General features: G+C 43.7%; 1 protein-coding gene and 1 pseudogene across 1 annotated transcript; one reads left to right on the top strand and one right to left on the bottom strand.

Moving 5' to 3' along the window:
* Positions 1-1,055: 1,055 nt before the first annotated feature.
* LOC147982667 (uncharacterized) lies at positions 1,056-1,952 on the bottom strand. The gene has a single exon (XM_087539313.1). It carries the CDS (start codon positions 1,921-1,923, stop codon positions 1,336-1,338), a length of 588 nt encoding a protein of 195 aa, XP_087395439.1. The 5' UTR covers positions 1,924-1,952; the 3' UTR covers positions 1,056-1,335.
* A 1,822-nt stretch (positions 1,953-3,774) lies between these two features.
* Positions 3,775-12,340, top strand: part of LOC147982663 (uncharacterized) — a 108,596-nt pseudogene continuing 100,030 nt past the window's right edge.

Below are 12,340 nucleotides of genomic sequence, written 5' to 3'. Positions count from 1 at the left end.
GTCACTGCCGTCGCGTACCATGGTGACCCAGCGGGTGCGCGAGCTTGCAGCCCGGTCATCTTTGGGCACCACTGGTTATTTTTACTCTACTACAGTTCTTTCAGTAGTTTATTTTCTACGTGCTTTGCCCCGATAGATAATTGTGATCATATATCTTCCTCTGTTTATTATGTGTACCATGACTATGTTGCTTGGTGTATTTCAATGTGCCGTGCTTAAGATAGTTTGTCTATATGCTCGTCTATTGATTCTCTGGCACTACTTTGTTATTCAACTAAGTTATGCTGTGATGAACATTTCTCGGTAGGGTGTATTTTGTATCGTGATCTGTTTCATCATATTGTCCCTCCATGCTGTTTGTGTTGTTTCCTTTCTGTGTTACCATTGTTGTCGCGAAAGTTCCCTGCTACTATTCTAGGAAGATTATCATCGCTTTCATCGAAAGTTTTGCTTAGTCATATTGGTTTAGCCTATTTGTCTTCGTGTGCCTGTACTTACTTTGTTTCAGTGTTCCTATTGTAGTATTACTTCCGCTGTTTTGTCCCGAGAGATTGAAATTTTGGAAAGAAATTTTAAATCTTCCATTGACCCCCACCCCAAAATTTTGTTCAAGTTTATATGACACCTATCAACAAACACAATACCAAATTAGTTATTCTTAAATACATCATAGAATGTAGTTTCTAAATTATAGCAAATTAGCATTGTAATTTTTGGTAGTTTTTCTGCAAATATGGTCTATATTTTTTATATGCACTTGGTTTAGGTGGCCTTCACCGAGTGCTCGAAGGGCAATATTGGAGCTGAGTCTCTCAGCTCAGCTCTCCCAATTCATTTGCACCCGCGAAATAAATAAATAAACCATTTCACAGGTCACAAGACAAGTACACAAAAGAGGACATACGAGTTTGCTTTTCTCCTTTCTATCATCTTCTTCTGACCCCCCAAAGAAAACATGCAGCAAGAGAAGATTTTGTGCCACTCGCGCATGCACCAAGGTAAGAAACTCTGCCAACATGCAAACACATCTATAGGAGTAGCTAGCTAGCAAAATGTAACGTGAGGTTAGAGATGATCTAAAAATTATATACCACTCTTTCTTTATGGCTTCTCCAAGAAGAGCAACAACAAAATGAATTTTATTTTCGCAACAAAAAAAACAGACAAAATAAATGTTGAACAAAAAAAAGCAACAACAAAATGAGATGAAAACACGCGCATGTGAAAACAAACATGCATGAATGAGGCACTCTGAAATGAAGGAAACACCCTGCCTCAAGTACAAGGAAGGAAGGAAGGAAGGAAGGAAGGAATGCATGCATGCATTTTCATTTTTCAAGCGGCCGGACACTTTTCATTGTTGTGGAGGATGCAGTCTTCACTTTTCTTCTTCTGCGCTAAACACTCCTTGAAGCATTTCAAGTTTTGCTGTATGGCTTTCTTGTCGGCGGGGGTGGCCTTGATGTAGCAGAATCTCGACGCCGCACCGCCGCATTCGATGTAAGCTTCGTCGCTGCAGCTGGGATCCTTGCATGCCGTGTCGAGGTCCGGGATGCAGTGCTCGCCGGCAAAATCTCCGACCGTCTTGTTGCCGGGGCAGGCCCCATGCTCGTCGACGGCATGGCCGAGGGCCACGTGCCCCCACGACATTGCCGTAGAAGCATAATCATAGTTGTCTCCACCGACCTTGGCCAGCTCGTCGAACATGCCCTTGATGGCCTTGACGCTGTCGGCATCATCGTGGCAGGTCGTCTCGACCATGGTGGTGCACGCGGGGTCCTTGTTGCCGCAGAGCTTGGAGTACTCGCCGACGCAAGCAGACTTGTCATCCCCCTTCACCACCGGCATGGATGATGCGGCCACCACCACCACCACGAGGGTGACGGCGACGACAACACTAGCCTCCTTGCGCTCACCGGCCATCGATCGATCTTGTTTTGTCGATTTCTACTCTTTCTGGACTAGATGGTGGCTTACGGTGTTGATCGAGATGCTAGCTACAGCTGCATTATCTTCTATCCTCATATCTATCTATCTAGTATATATATATATATATATATATATATACATATATATATATACATATACATATATATATATACATATATATATATTATACATATATATATATACATATATATATATATACATATATATATATTATACATATATATATATATACATATATATATATATACATATATATATATACATATATATATATATACATATATATATATTATACATATATATATATATACATATATATATATATACATATATATATATATACATATATATATATTATACATATATATATATATATACATATATATATATATATACATATATATATATATATATACATATATATAGGCGATGGATGGCCCAGAGAGAGTCGGGTGATGTGATTGTGAGGCCATGAGCCATTAGAGCTCCATACATGCATGCATGCATGCCAAATTTAAATTGGTGCATGCACTTGTACTACTAGACCTTGCAAAACGCTCACCCACACATGTGTTGGCTGCAGATGATACCAACAACAACTTTTGCTTGAGCCTTTTTTTTTTCTAGCTAAAAAAAGGAAAATGGAAGGGGCAAATATAAAAATATGATGAGTTTTATTATAGAACAAGATGGATAGACATCGTCTACTACTAGTTTTAAGCTGACATTACACTACATTGTAATGTTGTGGGCACGGGCATTGGCGGGCGTCAGCATTGGCAGCACCTTGGCATGCGCGGCCGCCTCTTGTGCCATCGGGTTAAAAAAATTCATCTTGGAGAGATCCTTTGCTGTGCACCCTTTTTTTTTCGAAAAGGGGGGAGTCCCCGGCCTCTGCATCAGAACGATGCATACGGCCACAAGATCTTTGCTGTGCACCCTACGTCCTTGATCAGATGGCGTACGGACCATAGTTTTCAGTTTTTACTGAATATGTGTTTTCACTTGATACTTCGCCCTTTTTAGAAACCCAAGTCTACGACGTTCCTTTGTATTGGCGTCCATGATTCAATTTGAGAAACCCAACAGATTTTTTTTTCTTGATACGTTCCTTTGTACTGACGTCCATGATGCATTTACTACTGTTGATCTGATCTAAATGACTACTATTCTAGTTTTTATGGCAAAAGAAAAACAAATGATTTCCTCTTGGATGCTGATGCCGGCTCCTGCCCCGTGGTCACCGTGATATTTATTTGGATCTCGGGCATCTAATCGTTTCATGGTTACTTATTTTGATTTTGTTTCACAATATTTTTCACGTGCTTCAACGTAATCAACAACCAGTTGCTTGGCGTGCCACATGATATAATTAGTTAGTTTGGGCGATTTGTGTTTGGCACCATGTCGTATCCTACTCAACTCCCTTAGTATGGACCTCGTGTCGCGAATACGATCAATCGATTGATGATGCAACTAGAGAGAGATTGACAACCGCCGCGGCGGCTCTACTCCAGGTTCCACGCAGACCGATGACGACCAGGTGGTTGATTGCCGGAGATGAGCAGCGGCATCCGGCGGTTCGTGAACCTAGTGGTGTATGATGGACACAACCACGTGTATTTACTTCGACGCTTGGACCTCTCCGATGGACTTGTTTCACCGGACGGCAGATGAGGCGGCCGCGCATGGTAAGTTGTTGCCAACACTGATGCTTGCGAAGGCCTCAGCGCCCTACATGAGAAGGATCTGCAAGGCTGACCTGGCGCCGCCGCCCCGTATCCGGACGCCGGCAAACGGGCTGCTCATTAAGCTACCGGAAGTATGGTGCACCGCATTCATTTCCAGGACAAGATCGTCTTGGGCAACCGCGCGAACCGCATGTTCCGCTTTGACGCCGGCGAGGGCCGCCGCTGGATCCAAAGCCTGCCAAGCCTCCACGATCGAGCTTAAGCACTCGACGCTGTCCATTGCCGTCACTCTGTCAGACTTGCACCTCCATGACGGCCAAGATGGCGGTGACCTGTACATCATCGATAGGATCCTCCATCCGGACATGCATGTCGGAGGCGAAGCCGCGGTTCGAGGCCCTGGTGTGGAGGGCGGAGCACCCACGCTCCTTTTGTAGCAGTACCTGGCACTGCGACATCCCTTCCTTCCTTCCTTCCTTCCTTCCTTTTGTAGCATTGCGACTCGCGAGTGGTAAGGCTGGCGACTGGGTTATGCCGTTCCAGGGCAAGGCGGAGTATGTTCCAGAGCTTGGGCTCTGGTTCAGCAAATCAAGCTGCCTCCCCTGCGGTGCGGACATCTCTGGCGTCATGGGAGGGGAGGAGCCGTCGCGGGAGAAATTGCGGATCTGGGTGGATGATGACATTGCCGGAACTGAGGTTGACGACCTTGGAGCGAATAGCGAATTTTGTGTAGCTCCAAGGTCGTCAACCTCGGTTCCGGCAGGTTCATCGCTGTAGACTTGTTGGATGCCATGGTATTCGACAAGGATTGCAATGAGATGGCCCTCTTCACCGCACCGGTATGGAGGTAGTGTACGATGACGACCACAGCAAGGGCAATGCCAAGAATGCTGGCAAACACAATGACCACTACACTAGTGGCACCAATGATTCTGGCAACGAGAATGGCAACAACGACAGCAAAGTCAAAGGGATGATGCGTGGCCTGTGTATGGTTAAGCACAAATCAAAACGTTACATGTTTAACGTGCAACAGAGTACCGATGCGGTGCTATAAATGCATGATGATTCAATAAGGCACGGACTGGATCCTCCGATGCATCTGTCCGTCCGTGCGTACGAAGAAGACTCGCCCAAAGCCCACAATAGACCCATCCAGATCCAGCTAAGTCACAGTCAAACAACCCAGGCGCGCCCGAGATCTGCCTAGAATCCGCCTACATCTAGGTTGTGATTTATCATATTTCGCCGTTTCTACCTATCTTAGGACGGAACCTAGGCCAGTTCAAAGCAATTCGCCCGGTCTGAGGCCCGACTTAGGCACTGCCTCCCTCCCCGCTATGCAGTTTGCTATACAGTAGGGCTTCATTCTCTTCGCTAATGTAAATAAGGGTGCTTCCAATTTGGCGCTCCAGGCACCTCCTCTCAGTTGACCAACAGCTTGTCTTCCACATCTAATTCACGGGATCTCCGATCACAAAGAATAGGTTACCACTGTGAACAACTCATATTGTGGGTCTCATACCCATCTCCCTCGATGCATTATCTATCACATTACGTGATAGACCCTTAGTAAAAGGATCTGCCAGATTTTTAGACGTTTGGATATAATCCAATGCAATAACTCCGGAGTTTTTCATTTTCCTGACAGACTTTAACCTTCTCTGAACATGTCTTGATGACTTCATGTTATCCTTTGAGCTGCTCACTTTCGTGATCACAGTTTGATTGTCGCAGTTCATAAGGACATCCGGTACAGGTTTCTCAACAACCGGCAAGTCATTCAAGAGCCGGCGAAGCCAATCTGCTTCAACCGTAGCTGTATCTAGTGATGTGAGTTCTGCTTCCATTGTTGACCTCGTTAAGATGGTCTGCTTGCAAGACTTCCAAGAAACAGCGCCACCTCCATGAGTGAATACATAACCGCTCGTGGCCTTTATCTCATCAGCATCTGAGATTCAGTTTGAGTCACTATACCCTTCAAGCACCTTTGGATGCCTGGTGTAGTGAATTCCATAATTTGCAGTGCCTTTCAAATAACGCAAAACTCTCTCTAAAGCTTTCCAATGCACATCTCCTGGTTTTGAGACAAACTGACTCAGTTTGCTAACAGCAAAAGACATGTCAGGTCTTGTGGCACTTGCTAAGTACATAAGCGAGCCAATAATCTGGGAATATTTTAATTGATCTCTAGCAATTTTTCGATTCTTTTGAAGTAACACACTCGCATCATATGGTGTTGGAGAGGGCTTGCAGTCACTATAGCCAAAGCGACTCATGATCTTTTCCACATAGTGAGATTGAAGCAATGTAATCCCACCATCATCGTCTCTCAACAACTTGATGTTCAGAATGACATCAGCCACTCCTAAATCCTTCATCTCAAAACAACGAGATAGGAAATCCTTGACCTTCTTAATAACATTCAGATTTGTTCCGAGAATCAGTATGTCATCAACATACAAGCACAGGATAACTCCCTCGCCCCCACCGTGGCGATAGTACACACATTTGTCAGCTTCGTTCACAACAAAGCCTGCCGCTGTTAAAATTCTTTCAAACTTCTCATGCCACTGTTTGGGTGCTTGCTTAAGTCCGTACAAAGACTTCAACAACTTGCACACTTTCCCTTCCTGACCATCTAGTACAAACCCATCTGGTTGTTCCATATAAATTTCCTCGTCCAACTCTCCATTTAGGAAAGCAGTCTTAACATCCATTTGATGAACGAGAAGACCATGCGAGGCAGCTAGTGAAAGTAGAACTCAAATAGTGGTCAGTCGAGCCACAGGTGAGTAAGTATCAAAGAAGTCTTCACCTTCCTTTTGGGTATAACCCTTAGCCACGAGCCGAGCCTTGTACTTTACAATAGTACCATCAGGCCTAAGCTTCTTCTTGAATACTCATTTGCATCCTATAGGTTTGCACCCATCAGGACAATCAGTTATCTCCCAGGTTTCATTCGTCAAGATGGAATCCATCTCGCTACAAACCGCTTCCTTCCAGTAGTCAGCATCTTCAGATGCATAGGCCTCTGAAATAGAACTGGGAGTGTCATCTATGAGATACACAAGAAAATCATCACCAAAGGACTTTGCAGTCCTCTGTCTCTTGCTCCTAGTAGGAACTTCATTGTTCTCCTCCACAGGACTTTCAAAGTGTTCCATCGAAATGGCAGGTTCGGTAATTGTAACCGGTTCTTGATTCGATGAACTAGGCATCTCCTGATTAGATGAGGTAGCCATATCCTTCATGGGAAAGATATCTTCAAAGAAAGTCACATCATTCGACTCCATGATCGTACCGACATGCATGTCAGGTACCTCAGATTTTACAACCAAGAATCTATAGCCAATGCTACGAAAAGCATATCCCAGAAAAACACAATCCACAGTCTTTGGTCCAAGCTTCCGCTTCTTTGGAATTGGAACATTGGCTTTCGTCAAACAACCCCATGTTCGTAGATAAGAGAGTTTTAACCTTTTCTTCTCCCATTCCTCGAATGGAGTTATCTCTTTGTTCTTTGTGGGAACTTGGTTTAGAACATGACATGCAGTCAATATCGCCTCCCCCCATCATGCCTTGGAGAGACCCGAAGTGTCTAACATGGCATTAACCAAATCTGTTAGAGTACGGTTCTTTATTTCGGCCACCCCATTTGACTGAGGTGAATAGGGAGGCGTCCTCTCATGGATTATACCATGTTCCGCACAAAAAGCATCAAATTCATTGGAAAAATACTCTCCACCACGGTCGGACCTAAGCCTCTTGATTTTTCGATCAAGTTGGTTTTCCACTTCAGCTTTATAGATCTTGAAAAAGTTCAAAGCCTCATCCTTAGATTTCAGAAGATACACATGGCAGTATCTAGTGGAGTCATCAATTAAAGTCATGAAATATTTCTTTCCACCTTTTGTCAACACACCATTCATTTCACATAGATCTGAATGTATGAGCTCTAGTGGTGCAAGATTTCTTATTTCCGCAATCGTGGGAGACTTACGAGGTTGCTTAGCTTGCACACACACTTGACACTTAGATCCCTTGACGGTGGTGAAACTAGGGATTAAGTTCAACTTTGCTAGTCGCGACATGCAACCAAAGTTAACATGACAAAAACGTGAATGCCACACATTGGATTCACTATTGTTGCAAATATGATTAACAACTTAATTGCAAACGTCTGATAAGGATAAACGAAACAAGCCTCCTGACTCATAGACTTTACCAACAAAGATTCCATACTTGGATATTACAAATTTATTCGACTCAAAGACAATCTTGTAGCCATCTCTACACAGAAGAGATCCGCTAACAAGATTTCTATTGACGGAGGGGACATAATGCACGTTCTTCAGCTGCACGATCTTCCCTGAAGTAAACTTCAGATCGACCATGCCAACACCACGAACAGAAGCACTTGAACCGTTGCCCATCGGCACGGTTGAAGTCCCTGCAGTCTGATAAGACGAAAACATGGAAATATCACCACATACATGCACATTAGCACCCGTGTCAATCAACCAATCAGGAGAATGACATACTGAAAGAATAGTGGGAAATATACCATACCCAGCATCCTTCATGTTAGTGTCTCCAATGACAACATTAGCGGTCTTGCCGCCTTTCCCAGGATGACGCTTGTCATAGCGATTAGGGCAACTAGGAGCCCAATGATCAGGATCCCCACACACATGACAAGCACCTTTCTTCTTGTCATTCTTCTTCTTGAAGTTCGTGTGTTGCACAGCTTTGTTCTTTCTATCAAACATTGCTTTACCATCAAACTTGCCCTTGTTCTTGAACTTGTGGGGCTGGAAGTTCTTCTTCTGTACCAGATTGGCACTAGATCCTCCCTCAATACCTCGAGCACGTGTGTCCTTTGCTCTCGCCTTTTCTTCCACATCAAGAGTGCCAATGAGATCCGGGGCGGCAAACTCCTGCCTCTTATGTTTCAGAAAGGTAGCAAAGTTCCTCCACAAAGGAGGAAGCTTAGTGATGATACCTCCGGCAACAAACTTGTCCGGTAGCATACAACTGAAGTGCTCAAGTTCTCTAGCAAATGAATGTATCTCATGAGCTTGCTCAACCACAGAGCGCTCTCCAGTCATCCTGTAATCATAGAATTGCTCAATGATGTACAGCTCAGTGCCAGCATCCGAGACCCCAAACTTGGCCTCGAGTGCATCCCACATATCTTTTCCATTATCAATTGACGCATAAGCATCAACTATGTTCTCACCAAGAACACTCAAAAGAGCAGCCTTAAACAGAGTATCCATTTTCTGAAAAGCTTGTGCCTGTTGAGCATCAAGCTCTCCTTCAGGTTTGCCGAGAGTGGCGTCATAGCAACTCATGGTTTGAAACCATAAGACTGCTGTCGGTGTCAAAACCGGCGGATCTCGGGTAGGGGGTCCCGAACTGTGCGTCAAGGCCGGATGGTAACAGGAGACAAGGGACACGATGTTTTTACCCAGGTTCGGGCCCTCTAGATGGAGGTAATACCCTACTCCTGCTTGATTAATATTGATGATATGGGTAGTACAAGAGTAGATCTACCACGAGATCAAGGAGGCTAAACCCTAGAAGCTAGCCTATGGTATGATTGTTGTGTATGGAGTTGATTGCCTACGGACTACAACCCTCCAGTTTATATAGACACCGGATAGGGTTAGGGTTACATAGAATCAGTTACAATGGTAGGAGATCTTGAATATCCGCATCGCCAAGCTTGCCTTCCACGCCAAGGAAAGTCCCATCCGGACACGGGACGAAGTCTTCAATCTTGTATCTTCATAGTCCAGGAGTCCGGCTGAAGGTATAGTCCGGCTACCCGAACACCCCCTAATCCAGGACTCCCTCAGTAGCCCCCGAACCAGGCTTCAATGACGATGAGTCCGGCGCGCAGATTGTTTGGCATTGCAAGGCGGGTTCTTCTCCAAATCTTGTGTGCCTGTAGTAGTAGTAGGAGTAGTAGTAGTAGTAGTAGTAGTAGGAGTAGTAGTAGTATTTAGGGGCTATTTTTTTCGGTTCATCTGACTATAGATGTGGTGGAACTGTACAACGTACTCAAAATTAGCAAGTATATATAGTTCAACTAGTTATTTCAGTACGTGGTTGGCAACAATTGGGGAGAAGTTTGGTCGGTTCAGCTGCCGAGTTGAACTATCTGTATAAATTAAGAAGGAATGCTTAATCTATGAATGAAATATATGCTTAATTACTGAATTTTAGTTGGAAAAATTAGATACTGCTAGTGATTTAGCTTCATATTTTGACAAATCGCAGTGTCACAAGGATTGACAAATCTTACCAAATTGTTTGTACGTGGTTGCACACGGGTCATCCAAAACAACTGTTTGCATTGAAGGGATGCACAAATCCTGCACTGCTCTCACTTTGCATATGGGTGTTCTATCTAAAACGTTTGTGATAAAGAGCGGCAGAAATCCTGCTCGACACATTTTCTCTTGTCTTCCTGGGGAAGCTGTCGTTTTGCATACGGGTGTTCTAACTAAAACGTTTGCGTTGAGTGTTTTATATTTTAAAAGCGAATTAAACTGCGGCATGGGCGCCATTAATGGAGAGGATGCGAGCAAGGCGGGCGGTCATGGAAGTCAAAGGGATCGCTTCGCAGTGAGCCTGCGCAGCGTATAACTCGCACGCTTCCTGGTGAGCCTGCGCACTCGAGGACAGCTTGCACGCCTCTCGGTCAGCCTGTGCACCGGACGGCGCTCGCACGCCTCCCCTTCAGTCAAGGTCAAGCAGCTGTCCGCACGACACCTCCTATAGCCATTAAAACCAAGACACGTGGCGTCAGGTGAATGGTTAATAGAATTTTGGATTTACTACAAAATAAAAACCAGGCATCTCAATGTTTTGCCGGCAATCAACGGTGCCCTGGTTTGAAATTCATTCTCATTTCTTGCATGGGACCTAAGCATGCACCCACGGACACATATTTGATTTTTCAACCAATTTATATGCACTGGAGCATGTGCATGTAGTTCAAATTTGAATTACGCACATAAATGCATTGAAAACTCAGTTAATGCATAAAAAATGTCCAAACGAACCGCGAAAAATCACAAACATTCACACAACACTCCTGCTGTTCTATGTTGACATGAGAAAAAAATTGAAAGCAATAACAGGCAATGGATATCGTTTTGTCCCCAAAGGTGGGACGTTCCCTACCGAAAACCATCATGCTTGTTGTGAGAAGCTCCGGTTTGTGAGAAGCATATACCTAAACCTGCCCCAAATGGGTAAAAATTTGTACCATGACAAAGTTTCATGAATTTTAGACGAGTTTTTGATTTACTAGAATTTAAAAACCAGGCATCTCAATGTTTTGCCGGCAATCAATGGTGCCCTGCTGTTTGAAATTCATTCCCATTTCTTGCATGGGACCTAAAGATGCACCCAAGGACACATATTTGATTTTTCGACCAATTTATATGCAACAGAGCATGTGCATGTAGTTCAAAATTGAATTGTGCACATAAATGCATTGAAAACTCAGTTAATGCATAAAAATTTCGAAACGAACCCCAAAAAATCACAAACATTCACACAACACTCCTGTTGTTCTGTATTGGCATGAGAAAACAAATTGAAAGCAATAAGAGGCAATGGATATCGTTTTGTCCCAAAAGGTGGGATGTTCCCTACCGAAAACCATCATGCTTGTTGTGAGAAGCTCCGGTTTGTGAGAAGCATATACCCAAACCTGCCCCAAATGGGACAAAATTTGTACCACGGCATGGTGATGCCGCTCCATGATAGCATGCCAAGATTCATGAATTTCAGACGAGTTTTTGATATACTAGAATTTAAAACCCGGCATCTCAATGTTTTGCCGACAATCAACGGTGCCCTAGTGGTTGAAATTCATTCCCATTTCTTGCATGGGACCTAAGCATGCACCCAAGGACACAGATTTGATTTTTCGACCAATTTATATGCACTGGAGCATTTGCATGTAGTTCAAATTTGAATTATGCACATAAATGCATTGAAAACTCAGTTAATGCATAAAAATATCCAAACGAACCCCGAAAAATCACAAAAATTAACACAACACTCCTATTGTTTTATGTTGACACGAGAAAATATTTGAAAGCAATAAGAGGCAATGGATATCGTTTCGTCGCCAAAGGTGGGACGTTCCCTACCGAAAACCATGATGCTTGTTGTGAGAAGCATATACTCAAACCTGCCCCAAATGGGACAAAAAATTTACCACGGCATGTTGATGCCGCTCCATGATAGCATGCCAAGTTTCATGAATTTTAGACGAGTTTTTGGTTTACTGGAATTTAAAAACCAGGCATCTCAATATTTTGCCGGCAATCAACGGTGCCCTGGTGTTTGAAATTCATTCTCATTTCTTGCATGGGACCTAAGCATGCACCCAAGGACACATATTTGATTTTTCGACCAATTTATATGCACTGGAGCATGTGCATGTAGTTCAAATTTGAATTGTTCACCTGAAACGCATAGAAATCCAATTTAATGTATTAAATGTTCAAACGAACCCTGAATAATTCCAATTCTTTTATGACACACATATAGTTGCATGTTCACTCCAGATAAAAGGTCTAGCAATTCAAACACCGTCCATTGCCGCTGTGACCCCATTATGTAATTCAAATCAAGATGAAAAATCAAGTAGACCGCACACAGTTTATTAT

Source organism: Triticum urartu, chromosome 2A, assembly GCF_056163025.1.
Source record: "Triticum urartu cultivar PI428250 chromosome 2A, HENAU_Tu73, whole genome shotgun sequence".
NCBI lineage: Eukaryota > Viridiplantae > Streptophyta > Magnoliopsida > Poales > Poaceae > Triticum > Triticum urartu.
This window is presented reverse-complemented; position numbering and strand designations above follow the sequence as displayed.

Coding starts and splice junctions, on each gene's coding strand:
- LOC147982667 (XM_087539313.1), bottom strand. CDS start 1,923: ATGGCCGGTGAGCGCAAGGAGGCTAGTGTTGTCGTCGCCGTCACCCTC.